This window comes from Lissotriton helveticus, chromosome 9 (assembly GCF_964261635.1).
Source record: "Lissotriton helveticus chromosome 9, aLisHel1.1, whole genome shotgun sequence".
Taxonomy (NCBI): domain Eukaryota; kingdom Metazoa; phylum Chordata; class Amphibia; order Caudata; family Salamandridae; genus Lissotriton; species Lissotriton helveticus.
Window position 1 is genome coordinate 1,288,198,570 of NC_136070.1, and position 15,637 is coordinate 1,288,214,206.

At 51.8% G+C, this 15,637-nt stretch overlaps 1 protein-coding gene across 1 annotated transcript in view; it reads left to right on the plus strand.

Moving 5' to 3' along the window:
- Positions 1 to 15,637, plus strand: part of STAB1 (stabilin 1) — a 769,578-nt gene that overhangs the window by 406,920 nt on the left and 347,021 nt on the right. Inside the window, exons 24-25 of the mRNA XM_078661896.1 lie at positions 6,312 to 6,498; positions 9,695 to 9,788. Of these exons, the coding sequence (XP_078518022.1) occupies positions 6,312 to 6,498; positions 9,695 to 9,788 (281 nt within the window). The remainder of the gene's footprint in view (positions 1 to 6,311; positions 6,499 to 9,694; positions 9,789 to 15,637) is intronic.

A 15,637-nucleotide genomic window follows, 5' to 3' on the forward strand; every position in this document is an offset into this window, starting at 1 on the left:
GATGGGCTTCCCTGCTTTGGGCAATAGAACACGGACGCGGGCCCGCAACTGTAGGGACACCCTCCCGTTCTACGCCACAGTGAACCATGTCGTTCCTTCTAAAAAAGCTGTCTGAAACAACTGGGCTACTCCACTGGTACTCCCAAGCAGTCCGCGGCCAGGACCAGGCCCTAGGCCACCCAGGTGCCACTGGTCCTTGCCTATTTACAGAGTGGGGGGTAGTAACCCCTGGTACATAGTAGCCATTCTCCACTCTTCCTCTCCCCAGGACAGGGCTAGACTGCCACTGATTCTCCAGCCTAGAGTCTGCACCCTCAGGTGGACCAGGAGTCTCAGGGGAGGCTCTCCTCCCCCTACCTCTCCTTCTAGGGTTCCGTCCTCTCCTCCTGCGAGGGGTACCCATAGAACATAAAGTAATAAAGTCATTCGGCATAGGGCTTACATCGTACGCCGATGACACACAGCTGATCCTGGAGATACATAAAAACGGAGAAGCTGTGGCAGCCAACTTTCAGGCAGGCATGAATGCGATCAGTACATGGATGAACCGGAACTGTTTAAAGCTGAATTCCGACAAGACGGAGGTACTGGTTTTTGGCGAACTAACTCCGTCTTGGTCCCCGGTCTGGTGGCCTTCGGAACTGGGTATGCCTCCACTGCCAGTTGCCAAGGTGAAAAACCTGGGCGTGCTTTTCGACAGTAAGCTGACGTTCCTTGGTCATGCTAACGCCGTGGTCTCGGCCTCTTTTTTCACCTTGAGAATGGTGAAGAAACTGCTCCTGTTTCTTCCTCCCACTGCTGGCAAAACTCTGATGTCCTCCCTGGTATTATCCAAGGTGGACTACTGCAATGGCCTACTGCTTAACGCACAGGAACAAGTGGTGAATAAGCTACAGCTTGTTCAAAATGCTGCTGCAAGGGTCCTCTTGGGGATACCAAAATACGCCTCTATCTCTCCTATAATTAGAGAGCTTCACTGGCTTCCCATAAGAAGCAGGATAAAGTTCAAGGCCATGTGTATTACCTACAAGGCCTTGAACAATAACGGTCCTGACTTCTTTAAAAGCGCCTTTAAAATTTACAAACCCAGTCGAACTCTGCGATCATCCACAGCCCAACAGCTCCAAATTCCCCCAACAAAAAAGGTAACTTGGGGAGACAGACGATTTATAGTGGCTGCATCTAAGCTGTGGAATCAGATTCCTTCTCAAATCAAGGAACATACCTCGCTGTTTTCCTTTCGAAAACATCTCAAGACATGGCTTTTTAACCAGTAACATCTGCTCACAACCCTGTAATCTGTACACACCAGCGCCGAGACACCGGAAGGTATTTGCGCGCTCTAGAAATTTTAAAAATAAATAAATAAAATAAATAAACACCATTCTCCCAACCTAGGGTTTAACCCCTCAAGTTGCACCGGGGTCAGAGGCGGGGACTCCCACCCTCTGCACCCCTTTCCAGACTTCTGCACCCTCCCAACTGGAGTGATACCCCTGGAAGATGAACCGGTCAGGACGCTGGTTACAGACGTCCTACCCTTCAGGTCAGGCTGATCCTGACCTGGCCTCCCAACCCTGGTCTAAAACCTTTGGCGGGATACTTACCTAGCACTCCAGGACTTCTGGGGACTTACACACCATCCCCCTGAGGCTAACACATGACTCATATGTTGTGTGACTGTCTGTCTGGCGCAGATCTCACGTCCCCTGTCCCTCTGACACTGCGTGAAGATCCTCCAGAACAGAAGTGGTGTCACCAAGGTCCCCCCAAGGGAACGTAGCCCAACTGGCTAGTCCCTGGTCCACTGGTTCTTCCACTGAAGAACACATCCCCCATTCACTCCTCACTTCAGACGTCTGTGCCCTCCCAACTGGAGTGGCACTGCCGGACACTAGAACCACTGGAGATCTAGTTACAGACGCTCCAGGTCCTCTATACACTAGGTGATCCTCCTCAAATGTACTAACAGGACAGCCTAGGTCCCCAACCTGGTGTTCCCTGAAGAAACCATCCAGGCTCTGAGACAGGGCTTCGGGTGTCTGGGGACTCTTGGTCACACGCTCATTCCTACTCCACTGGGACAGGACGTGAGCCCCTACACCCCTCTCACTACTCTGGGACCTAGCTGGGCTACTCTGAACCTCTTCCACCATGCTGGGCTGGAAGATACCTGAACCACTACTTTTGGAATCATTCACCAATGACTCTTCAGAACCTCTAGCACTTTCCCAGCGTTCTGCTTCCTCTGCGAGCTCCCAAGGACCAAAGGAGTCACACCTAAACAGGTGCTGGCGCAACCCTGGACAACAAATACGGAGCATTTGCTCTTTGAGAACAAGATCAAACAGTTTGTCAAAATCAGGTCCTGTGAGAACCTCTAACCACTCAACCAGTGCCGCCTGAAAGTCCTCCGCAAACTCCTCCCAAGACTGGTGAGATAGGTTCCTACTGTCCCGGAATTTCAACCTATACTACTCTTTTTGGGAAACGGGTGCCATACTCTTTGAACTGGGAATGGGACTTCCTGCACTGAAGTCTATATCGCTGCCACCACTGGACTCAACCCTTCCTGGGGAATCCAGAAAACTATAACTGCGCTCAGGGGATAATCTACCTTCCAGAGTTAACTTCTCTCTGGTGAAGGCCCTCTCAGCCTCCTCTATCCTCTCCTGCGCTAAGACTCTCTCAGTCTCTAGCTTTTGCTTCTTAACACCAAGTTGCGCCATCTCCTTGGCATGCTCTAACCTGAGCTGTTCCAAAGCCAGCTGGTGTTCCCTTTCTTCCCTCCTATCTACCCACTCCTCTGGGGACAGGGAAAGGGATGGGGTGCTGCTCCTGACACTGGACCCAGCAAGGGACTCCCTATCTATGGGGTCTTCACTATCTACTGGAGTCCATGTACTGTCATTCTCTTCCTCCTCTGCAGACTCCTCAGGGCTCCCCTCAGAACCACCACCCTCATGGCGTGAGGTCCCGGTCGTCTCCTCACTGCGCCCACGATCCTAGTCATCCTTCTGCCATTGGATTAGGTTATCCCTAAGTTGGGACTGGGTGTCTGACTCATTCACTGCGATGTCTCTCTCTTCACAAAACTCTACCAACTCATGCATAAACGGACCCCCGACATTAAAAGCATACTCCATCTTGGCAGGATGCTCACAGACACGTGCAACACAGGGGACTTAACTGTCTGAGCTGAAGCAGGAGTACTCCATTCACAAATGACACCTTTAGGAGAAGACATAATGGAACTTCAAAAACAACAATAATTTCCAAAATGTGATTATCTAAAATGCATAGTTTTGTGGTGCAGCCAGTTGCTGCTGTGGTACAGCGCAAACACAAGTCCGATTCCCACCGCTGACAACCACTGTTAGAAATGGGGATTTCTGGTTGGCTAAGGCTTGCGCTAAGCCAGGCAGAGACCACCACTCTAGTCAGGGCAAGGGAGTCACACGCCAAGATAACCCCTGCTCACCCCCTTGGGAGCTGGGCACGAGCAGTCAGGCTTATCCCGGAGGCAATGTGTAAAGCGTTTGTGCGCGCACCCAACAACAACACCCAAGGCCCACCACAAAGGAAACTCCACACAAGGTTATATATGAAAATAGCCTTTGTATTATACCTAACACATTAGATAATAAACACACAATTTACACTGTGCCACTGGCACGGGTGGAATTTACAGGGGATTATATACACAGGACCGGGCCACATGGACCACTGTAAGGAATAAGCACTTAGTAGAAATAGCACTTTGTAGGAATAGCACTTAGAACATAGAATAATTGTAGCACCAAATAGCGAATGTAGCACACAGCCAGTAACCACTGGTAAAAGGTAAGTACACCCTACGCAATCCTAAACACCTTAGACATATATCACGCAGGGAACCATGAACTCACTAGCATAACCTATACTAGGAAAAACAACCTCCTAAGCATAAACACACATTTAGAGGTACCGGCAAAAAGCATTGCATACTATGCATAGATTACATTAGGTAATTAATCTCATTAGCGCCAAAAATCACATAACTGACCCCAGGCCAACTTGGCCTCTCAGGGGCTCACAGGCCCAATATCCAGAATGTCTGGGGTGGCTGCACAGGCAGCCAAAGAAGAATGCGCAACAGGCCTAAACGATGCAGCTGCCCACTAAGTGGTGGGCAGCTGGGGAACTGAGCCTGGCACCAGCGTGCCTCCTGGCTCTCCTCTGGGCTTCCAACGAACACAGTGCCCAAAAACAATGTGGGAGACTCGTGGGCTCTGAAACAACTGTGCCTCACATGGGAGCCTTGTGGGCTCGAGATACCAAATGTCCCCAATTAACGTTGGAACCTCGTGGGCTCGAAACAACAATGCCCCCTTGGAGCCTCGTGGGCTCGAGATACAACAATGCAGCCAGACTGGGGGAGCAGCCCGTTGCCAACCGGGGCCGCTCTACCCTCAGTAATGCCCCCAACAATGTGGGTGTAGGAGCCTCTCGGGCTATAAATAAAAATGTTGCCCAACAATGTTGGAGTCCCTCCCTGGGGGACTCAGAGAACAATGGCCCCCTCGATGTTGGAGCGACCCGCGGGGCTGCTCAGCGACAACAGGAAAAAGGAGAAGGAGGAGCCCCCACTCACCAGACTGCTCCTCGGTGCTCTTCTCGCCTCGCCTCTGGGGACCGGGGGTTTCGTCAGGGAGCCCGCGAGGATCCAGATACCTTCCGGTGGGTGTGGCTCCCTCGAGGGCTTCCCGAGCGCTGGGCCAATCCCAGCGTGGCGCCGCAGACGAGCCCCCGACCACGTGACGCTGCTTTTCCTCGGTCGGGCACAATCACAGCGCGGCTCCTCCGTCGAGCCTCTCGCAGTTTAGCCAATGACGGCAGCGGCCTCCCTGATGACGGTAGCGGCCCGGGGCCGATGGGGGTGATTTCCTTAGCAAAATACGGGGTAGGCGCCCGTTTAAATGCACCAGTCCCTGGCGGGGTGGGCACCCGCTAGGGATTAAAGACTAGCAGCACGTCCCTGGCGGGGTGGGCACCCATCAGGGGTTAAAGAAGTATAAATACGCGGGGTAGGCTCCCGCTATCTAAATAAAAAGAAACATGACAATAAGTGGGGTGGGTACCCGCGCCGATGATCGAAGGCAGGGGAATCCCCACGCCGGGGAATCCCTCAGAAAGGCGATCGCAGCTCCGGGCTGCAGTTAAAAGTAGGAGTGCTCCCAGCACTCAGGATATAGCGCTCCCCAGGCGCTTTTAGAGGCAGAGTCCAGCAAAAGTCCAGCAAAAGTCCTTTAGGAAGGCAGGGGGGCAAAGGCTGGGCCCAAGAGCCAGCTCACAGGACCCTCCAGGCAGGGAGTCAATCCCCAGTGGCGGTTCCTCCTGGTGCCCAGCAGCAGCAGGCCCCCCTCAAGTTAGGATCAGGAAAAGAACATTTTTTAAGGGGTCACAGCCCCTTTTTATACACACAAATCCTTTGCCTCAGGCTGCAGGGTTAAGGAAAAACCAGCTGCAACTGGTTTTGGAGCACTCTGTTTTGCTCAACCCCTCTCCCCATTCACATGACAGGATAGGGACATCAGACGGACCACAGGGAGCGGAGCCAGCATTGTGGCGTGAAAGCCCAGCCCTACTCAGGTCCCAGGTGCACCCCTCCCTCACGTCAACATGCAGATCTCTCCATTCACCACTGGGGCAGACCCATCCTGACTCCTGGAGCCAAGGTATCCAGCCACCTCCAGCCAATCACAAGCCAGACAGTCACTTCACATTTAATTTCACAGACATGCCAACTTCTAGAAGTGGCACTTCCATACTGGGCACCTTAACGCCGCACACATCATCGCGCAGCATTCAATCTCACGAGTTTGCACATACCAAACTCGACCCTGCACTCCCCACGCATCAGGAACTAGCATGGACACATACATTCCCCATGCATTCCTATGAGAGGGCTGGCCTATCTCACAACATGCACTCAGAATGCACACGCACTTTACACTGGGACACAGCTTTAAAGTGCGCAGAAGCCAAAAATAACCAACACCAAGTCACATACAAAAGCAAAAAGTTTAGGGGTGAACCTGCCAGAAGGGCCAAGTCCAACACCGCTTTAACATGATTTGGACGCCTTCCCATGAACAGCAAACAAAAAACTCACAAAGATTGTAGGAATCCCAGAAGTAGCTGAAAGTGTGTCAGAAATTCTATGTAACACACCATCCTGGTCTGGTGTGGCCATGAGGGGGTAGCCTAAGTCAGGTGAGGACATTGTCACATTTGGCCACATTTGATAACATTTCCCATTCCTCACACAGAGTGCAAGTGTGTCCATGGGATCTGCGACAACCGCCCGGGCAGTGGGGGCGTGTGCCAGACCCGTTCCTGCAAAGAAGGCTACACTGGGCTGCTGTGTGACCAGAAGGTAGTGCCCTGCGGACCCTCGGGATTATCACTGGAATGCCATCATTACGCTGTCTGCGAACTAAAGGATCACGTCACCAGGTAACTCCCTGCTCTGCACCTACCACTCATAGGACGTATAGGGTTTAAAAGCCACCCACGTCCCATCAACCTCTATAATGTAAGTCAATGTCTCCTGCTTAATGTCACAAACCCTGGAACACTAGATGAGCATCACTGTGACCTTCAGATGAACCCTGGCTCCGATGTGTCCATATGCACTTCGAATATTCGTAATGTATTCCAGCCACCTTACACCCAGTCTCTTTACTTCTGGATGTGTGTTATGCCTTTCCGATGTATGAGACCAAGCCCAGGTGCTGTCCTTTTATCCTGATCCCACTCACCACAGGTTGCCACAGCCCCAGATTCCACCCCGTACAGTGTCACAGTCTCAAATGTTGCAGGGATTCTGCACGTGTACAGAGCTATGCGCAGGAAGACGAGACCTCGGTGTATAGGGGCTGAGCGTTCGTACCGCCGCAGTACCCAAAATCCCAGAATCAATGAGCTATAGGGTCTCATTTGCTCTCCTACATTATCACGAAGCTGCAAATGGTTAGACAACCCAGAACACAACACTCCCGACTCTCTCAGGAATTGCGGTAGCAACATATATCCATTTGCTCACTCACTCGTACCTGTCCACAATAAGAATTGACAGAGTCACTGTTATTGTTAAAAAATTTTATTTAACTATAGTGCTCTATAATGCAGTATACAAGCCACTACCAGCATCAAAACCCATAAACCTAAAACAGTTAGCATTGTAGCAAGTCCATAGATTATAAAGGGGATGAATCGTATACAGACAGTGGATAAAGGACTATAAGTCCTAACCACACTCCCCTTGGTAAGAAGAAGTTTTATTATATTAAGGAAGATCCATGGGCTTTGTCAGCAGACCCCATACTTTAGTGCTTGGTTGGTAGTTTTTACATCATAGGAACCGCATGGCTCTTCTCCCTGAAAAGGTCCCTCTCCAAGTGTGTGTTAAACCAACATGCATTCCCATAATATCAAAGCAAAATTTTCAGCAGCCGCAGCTGTGTTAGCGTGTTTTGTCTAGGTGCTAGGGACTGACCAGAACAGAATAACAAGGGGCCTTGTTTATTGACCTTGCACATTGTGTTCAGACTAAACTCCAGGAACTGGCAGAGAACGCAGAAAGCAGAAAGCTCTCATGTAAAAGGCACAGAGTCTTGCAAAATAAAGTCATGTAGTAACATGCACAAAAGCAGAGCTCAGGCTAACTTAGAAATGTCGACAATGACCCTAATGGCCATATCACACAGACAACACCCCTACACAATGTCACATGCCAAGGCCACACCCCACACACCGCCATAGTCTGAGACCACACCCCCACATAGTATCAGCGTCCGTGGCCCAGCACTTGTCACAGTCTCAGAGAATGCCCCCACATGTCTCATGCCAAGGCCACACCCTCACACACTGTCACAGCCCCAGGCCCACCCTCCACACAATCACTGGCCCAGACTCTACCGCCCCACATACGCTGTCATAGCCCCAGGCTCGCCACACGAGGCTCGTCATACAAGACTCGTCACATGCACTATTATAAACCCAGGTCCTCCTGCATTGTCCCCAGCCCATGTCCACCTCCCCACTCAAACTGTCACTGCCCCACAGGCCACCCTCCATGCAATCACTGGCCCAGACTCTACCCCCTGACACACACTGTCCAATCCCATGGCCCCGCACACTGTGACAGCCCCATTCCCACCCTCCACACAATCGCTGGCCCACCTTCCCACAGTGCCCGATTCTTGAGTGCCCAATCGAGTGCGGAAACTCCTCCATGACTGCAGGGCCTCCACCAGGAGTTCAGAGACTCCCCCATGACTGCGGGGCCAACACCACAAGTGCAAAGAGTCCCCCACAACCGTGAGCCCTCCACCATGAGTGCAGAGACTCCCACATGACTGCGGGGCCAACACCACAAGTGCAGGGACTCCCCCATGACTGGGGGCCTCCTTCAAGAGGGCGGAGACTCACCCACGGCTGCGGGCCCTGCACTACGAGTGCAGAGACGACCCCTTGACTGCGGGGCCTCCACCACGAGTGTGCAGACTTCCCCATGACTGCTGGGCCTCCACCACGAGTGCAGAGTATCCCTCATGACTGCTGGGCCTCCGCCACGAGTGCAGAGACTCCCCCATGACTGCGGGGCCAACACCACGAGTGCAGAGACTCCCCCATGACTACGGGGCCTCCACCATGAGTGCAGAGACTCCCCATGACTTCTGGGCCTCCACCACGAGTGCAGAGCCTCCCTAATGACTGCTGGGCCTCCACCACGAGTGCAGAGACTTCCCCATGACTGCGGGGCCAACACCACGAGTGCAGAGACTCCTCATGACTGCGGGGCCAACACCACGAGTGCAGAGACTCCCCCATGACTACGGGGCCTCCACCATGAGTGCAGAGACTCCCCATGACTTCTGGGCCTCCACCACGAGTGCAGAGCCTCCCTCATGACTGCTGGGCCTCCACCACGAGTGCAGAGACTTCCCCATGACTGCGGGGCCAACACCACGAGTGCAGAGACTCCTCATGACTGCGGGGCCAACACCACGAGTGCAGAGACTCCCCATGACTGCGGGGCCAACACCACGAGTGCAGAGACTCCCCATGACTGGGGGGCCTCCACCACGAGTGCGGAGACTCCCCATGACTGCGGGGCCTCCACCAGGAGAATGGAGACTCCCCCATGACTGTGAGGCCTTCACCACGAGTGCAGAGACTCCCCCATGACTACGGGGCCAACACCACGAGTGCGGAGACTCCCTTATGACTGTGAGGCCAACACCACGAGTGCAGAGACTCCGCAATGACTGTGGGGCCTCCACCATGAGTGCAGAGACTCCCCCATGACTGCGGGGCCTCCACCACGAGTGCGGAGACTCCCTTATGACTGTGAGGCCAACACCACGAGTGCAGAGACTCCGCAATGACTGTGGGGCCTTCACCACGAGTGCAGAGACTCCCCCATGACTGCGGGGCCTTCACCACGACTGCTGAGACTCCCCCATGACTGCGGGGCCTTCACCACGACTGCTGAGACTCCCCCATGACTGCGGGTCTTCCGCCACGGCTGCTGCCCACCCATCCTTATCTGTACTGCCACTCTCATTTACCTGAAGAAGATGCTAGAGCAATCAGATGCCTGTGCTCATTATTTATGCATTCTTTAATTCTTTTTCATTTCTTCCAGATGTGTGTGTGCCGATGGGTACGAAGGCGACGGGTTTTCGTGTCTGCCTGTGGACCTGTGCAGTCGGCCTGAGCGGGGAGGCTGCTCTGAGAATGTGAGTAGCAAAGGCCCTTAGAGTAAAGAGTTGAACAGCAGGTACCACAGCGGGGGTCTCCATCCTTCCCACAAGGAGAGCTGCGTCTGGTCAGTTAGACCGGTCTGGCTAAAGATGGCTCACCATGGTCGCAGTCGTGATCACCCCAGATGTGTCAAACTAGTGACCACGGCCGCAGTCATGATCACACCAGATGTGTCAAACTAGTGACCACGGCCGCAGTCATGATCACACCAGATGTGTCAAACTAGTGACCACTGCCGCAGTCGTGATCACCCCAGATGTGTCACACTAGTGACTATGGCCGCTGTCGTGATCACCCCAGATGTGTCACACTAGTGACCACTGCCGCAGTCATGATCATCCCAGATGTGTTACACTAGTGACCATGGCCGCTGTCGTGATCTCACCTGCTACTTGGTCACCCCAAAGGGACCACTGCCTGGGTAGTGGAGCTTGTAGCCTGCCTTTGGAGCTTTACCAGTGTGGCAGGTGAGGATACCTCCTTGGGGTGTCGTCTTGCCGGTCAGGTGTGCCGGACTTCTTCCAGGGGTTGTTTGCCAGGATACCGCATTAGATAGCAGGTAGGGGCCCTCCAATGCGAGAGACGCGCCACTCGATACAGGGACACCTTGTCTTTGGCACTTCTCCACTCCGGAAAGTGTTGAGGTGGTGCCAGAGGCCGGATTGGGCAACCCCGGGAGCTTGCACAGTCTGGTTGCTACCCCCATTGTCCCTAGGCACCTTGGGCCGGCTCCCTACCTAGCTTTGGGAGGCTCAGTGGGCATGCATGTGTCATGGTTCTGCATTTCCTGATCCTTGTGCATTTTGTGTGCAAGCCTGTTGGCCGTTCATACCTAGAAAGAGGTGGTGCGCCCGGCCTGTCCACTGCTGAGCTAAATCATATAGCTCTAAGAGGCTTCCCGTATAACCCTGGACTGTCCCCTTGAAGGGGCTCAAAGGACTAGGATCACCCTATCTGGCATCCTTGTAATATGGGAGCCGTCGTCTGGCTTGTGCTCTAGGGGAGAGTTTCTAGGGAAGGAGCAGGCTATAGTCCCCTTCTCTGCGAACTGGATGGGCATTCTTAGCTTCGACAATAGGTGTCGTCCCAATATATTGAATGGGAAGGAAAGATGATACAGCAGTTGTTTCTGCACCTTGTGTTCCCCTATTGCCACCACGAGGGGCTCTGTGAGGAGGACCACAGGCACAGAACCTGATATTCCCTGTATTTTGGCAGTAGTCTTTGATATGGTGCCTGCTTCTTCCCACAAGCATGACCTTGCCGCCCCTGTATCCACTTAAAGTGGTACGGTGTTTCGCCTATTAACATCATGACTATGGGGCCCTCCTGAGGACAGCCCGGGGCTGTGTGGTCCCTGGCAGGTGTTCCATTGTTTTCCCCCGGGTTGGCGGTTCCCACTTTGCACTTTTGCCCTAGCTATTGGACCCCGAGGTGCTAGAGCTGGTTTCTCAGATGTTACTAGCTCTGAGTTTATGTGGGTTGCAAGTTGGGGTCACCCTGACTTTATCCCATGGTTCAAGTAGGGCTTCTTATTTAGCCCTGTTCTGGCCTGTATACCTGGTCTGTATGTGTGTCTTTGTGTGCTATATGCTGTTGGTATTGAATGTTCCCCCCTCAGGCTTTGGTATTGCTGTGTCACTTGTGGGAATGTTTTCCTAATTTTCAGACCTGTGTGGGGAGCCTCGCTTGCACGTGACCTAGTGGAGTCTCCATGAAAGATCGGTGAGCCACGCTTGCATGTGGCCTAGTGGAGTCTCCATGATGGATCAATGAACCACGCTTGCATGTGGCCTAGTGGAGTCTCCATGATGGATCAATGAACCAAGCTTGCATGTGGCCTAGTGGAGTCTCCATGATGGATCGGTGAACCTCGCTTGCATGTGGTCGAGTGGAGTCTCCATGATGGATTAGGGAGCCTCGCTTGCATGTGGTCGGGTGGAGTCTCCATGATGGATTAGGGAACCTCGCTTGCATATGGTCGAGTGGATTCTCCAGGATGGATTAGAGAACCTCGCTTGCATGTGGTTAAGTAGAGTCTCCACAATGGATCAGCGAGCCTCGCTTGCATATGGTTGAGTGGAGTATCCATGATGGATCGGGGAGCCTCACATGCATGTGGTCGAGCGGAGTCTCCATGATGGATTGGTGAACCTCGCTTGCATATGGTTGAGTGGAGTCTTCATGAGGGATTGGTGAACCTCGCTTGCATATGGTCGAGTAGATTCTCCAGGATGGATTAGGAAACCTCGCTTGCATGTGGTCTAGTAGAGTCTCCCTGATGGATCAGTGAGCCTCGCTTACATATGGTTGAGTGGAGTATCCATGATGGATCGGGGAGCCTCGTATGCATGTGGTCCAGTGGAGTCGGCATGATGGATTAGGGCACCATGCTTGCATATGGTTGAGTGGAGTCTTCAAGATGGATTGAGGAACCTCGCTTGCGTATGGTCGAGTGAAGTCTCCATGATGGATCGGTGAACCTCGCTTGCATATGGTTGAGTGGAGTATCCATGATGGATCGAGGAGCCTCGCTTGCATGTGGTCGAGTGGATTCTCCATGATGGATTAGAGAACCTTGCTTGCATATGGTCGAGTGGATCCACCATGATGGATCAGCGAGCCTCGCTTGCATATGGTTGAATGGAGTATCCAAGATGGATCGGGGAGCCTCGCTTTCATGTGGTCGAGTGAAGTCTCCATGATGGATCGGTGAACCTCGCTTGCATATGGTTGAGTGGAGTATCCAAGATGGATCGAGGAACCTTGCCTGCTTGTGGTCGAGTGGAGTCTCCATGATGGATTAGGGAACCTTGCTTGCATATGGTTGAGTGGAGTCTTCAAGATGGATTGGGGAACCTCGCTTGCGTATGGTCGAGTGAAGTCTCCATGATGGATCGGTGAACCTCGCTTGCATATGGTTGAGTGGAGTATCCATGATGGATCGAGGAGCCTCGCTTGCATGTGGTCGAGTGGAGTCTCCATGATGGATCAGCGAGCCTCGCTTGCATATGGTTGAATGGAGTCTCCATGATAAATCGGTGAACCTCGCTTGCATATGGTCGAGTGGAGTCTCCATAATGGATCGGGGAGCCTCGCTTGCATATGGTCGAGTGGAGTCTCCATGATGGATTAGAGAACTTGTTTCGAAAGGAATTTACAAACTTTTGATCGTCTTGCGATATTAAATGATAATAAATTCTCCCTTAGATGGTGGGGAAAACTGTGTACACTGGGTTGTACCAGAAACAATCAACTGGTTACAAGCTCTAAAAAACAAATGCATCAACAGACATTTAACAGTTTAACAAAGGACAAATGCAATGAAAAAATAACATCCTGCAACAATGTGTAATGGTTAGTTCAGAACAATATGAGTTTACTTTGAGCAGTAAAATAGCAATTCGGAATTTTGATTTGTAGAAAAAATAGTTATCAATGCATGAAAATCATAAACCTATTAACATGACACAAATTTAACATTAAGCACAATTTGCAAAATTTCAACAGTACCTCAAAATCAATAATGCATTAAATGGAAAAATCTAATGGAGACTAGAAGAGAAAAGATTTGACAGAAAAAATGGTTACTTTGTCCAAAAAACCTCAGTCCCCTCCCAGTGCCTATAGCCCTAGGTGAGGAAGGCTCCGTGTACCACACGGAACTAAGGGATCTCCATAGTCTGTCAATATCAGCTCGGTGGACAAAAATAACAACGATTCGTACAGAGAAATAAGGGACAGCTGACAACTATTGGCCCTCTGTGGCCAGACCCAAGCTATACCTTATCCACCAAGCTCCAAATTTTTCCCTGATGTCCGAATTACACCCTATGTCACACCCAGGGTTCATGCTTACAGTGTGTGGTACAAAAGGGGGCTGCAATGTCAGAAACCGGTCCTCGGAAGCTTGTTTCCGGTCCAGGGAAGGCATGGCTTGGCAGTTTGGGATGGACTGTTCCCATGAGGCACAGGGTCAGACTGATTTGCATATAGCCATGTCTGAACTGAGGCGGTGGAGTGGGCTAAAGAACGGTGATGGATTAAACCCAGATCTTTTGACTCGGTGTGAGTGTTTGATTGGTTCAGATGCTCCGTCCATCACCACCCCCTTTTGTACCACATGCTTACAGTCTGTGTCACGCCCAGTGACCAAAGCAAATAACACCTCTCACTTCTTTTAGATGCTACCAGTGTTAAGAAACCAATAGCACTAAGAAAACTCCTTTAGACACAAAAACAAGACCAAGATGCTGACTCTGCATCACACCCAGAGCCGATGTGTACTGTCTGTGTCACGCCCAGTGGTCCAAGCGGTCCCTGTATCACTCCCCAAAACAAGTGCACCCTCTGTCTCACACTCAGTGGGCCAAGCAATAAAACTGTAGCTATCTTTGCCTTCTCTAGCTTGCTAAGGGAATAGTAAAAGTGATCTACGTTCTTATCCCAGTTTGCCACATCCCGCATACTGGGACTGCGGATCAGATGTAGTCTCTTACCCTGTGACGGCTCCCTCCACATAAACCTCTGTCCTATGGATTCAGCAGAACTTCTAATCAATGATGGCATCTGCTCACTGATCTCGTTGAGCAGAAGTCAATCCATTGGGGTCGGGGTCCTTCCTTCGACAGCAGTTGGGCTTGATGAACCAATGTCTCCTATCTGCTTCGCCAAAATGTTTCTCAAATATGATTTTACCGTAAATAAATGAAAAGAGAAAGGGGCATTCGGCAAAACAGGAAAAAGTTGGTTTAGTTAAACACAGTAGCCGGGAGAGTATCGACAGAGGCTCGTCTGAAGGCAGTCTAACAGAAGTTTTTACCACACATATACACATTTTGTGTGTACAATAAAACACTTCAATATTCTTTGAAAACCATCATAGTCATAAATAACAAGAAAAAACATCTGATAAGGGGGACACGGATGACTCTCGACTAACTGTGGGCGGAGAGCTCCGCTCCGCTCCGCCCGCAGAGTGTGCGGAGTTGTGCCTACTCTGCGTTCCGCGGAGAACCCGGAGTAGGCACAACTCGGCATACTCCACGGCAGAGTTGAGTTGCCCAGCACCCGCCTCCACCCCCCTTAGGAAAAATTACATTGAATATACATTAAAGGTTAAACAAATGAACACTTACCTTGACTGCGGCGTCCCTGGGCTGCCGTCCTCTTCCTCGATTTCACGATGCTCTGCACATGCGTGCACTCCCACGCATGCGCATTCCTTGTGAGAAATGCAAATGTGCGGGCGCGCGCACATGCGCAGATCATCGTGAAACTGAGGAAGAGGAGGACGGCAGCCCGAGGATGCCAGTCAAGGTAAGTGTTTATTTTTTTTTACCTTTAATGTATATTTAATGTAATTCTTCCTAGGGGGGTGGAGGCAGACGGTGGAGCGGAGCGTAGGCGGAGTTGGTCCCCAACTCCGTGGACATCTGCATAGTGCCGCTCCGCCAGCTCTGCTCAGGCTTGCTCTCGCCCTGGGGAGAGCTAGTGTGGGCCAGTGTGTGAGAGTCCAGATGGCCGGTGTTGTGAGCGCATGATCACCCCATGCAGCATGCATGTCGTGTTCTGATTAGCTGAGTGTTCCTAACTACCTACGGCGTCTAACTTTGTGGTATTTTGGGAACGCGCGCCTTTGGCCAAACTTGTTTTATTGGGGCCAATCTCCTCGGGCCCGTTTGTGCTGTGACTACTTATCTGTGGGACCGATCAGGCTTTTTCCTGGGTGTGCATTTGTCTTTGGGCTAAGTGTAACCCCACCCGTGACCTGTCAATCTGTAGGCTTGGGTTTGGGGCGCAGGGCCTCTCTGACTCTGGGTTG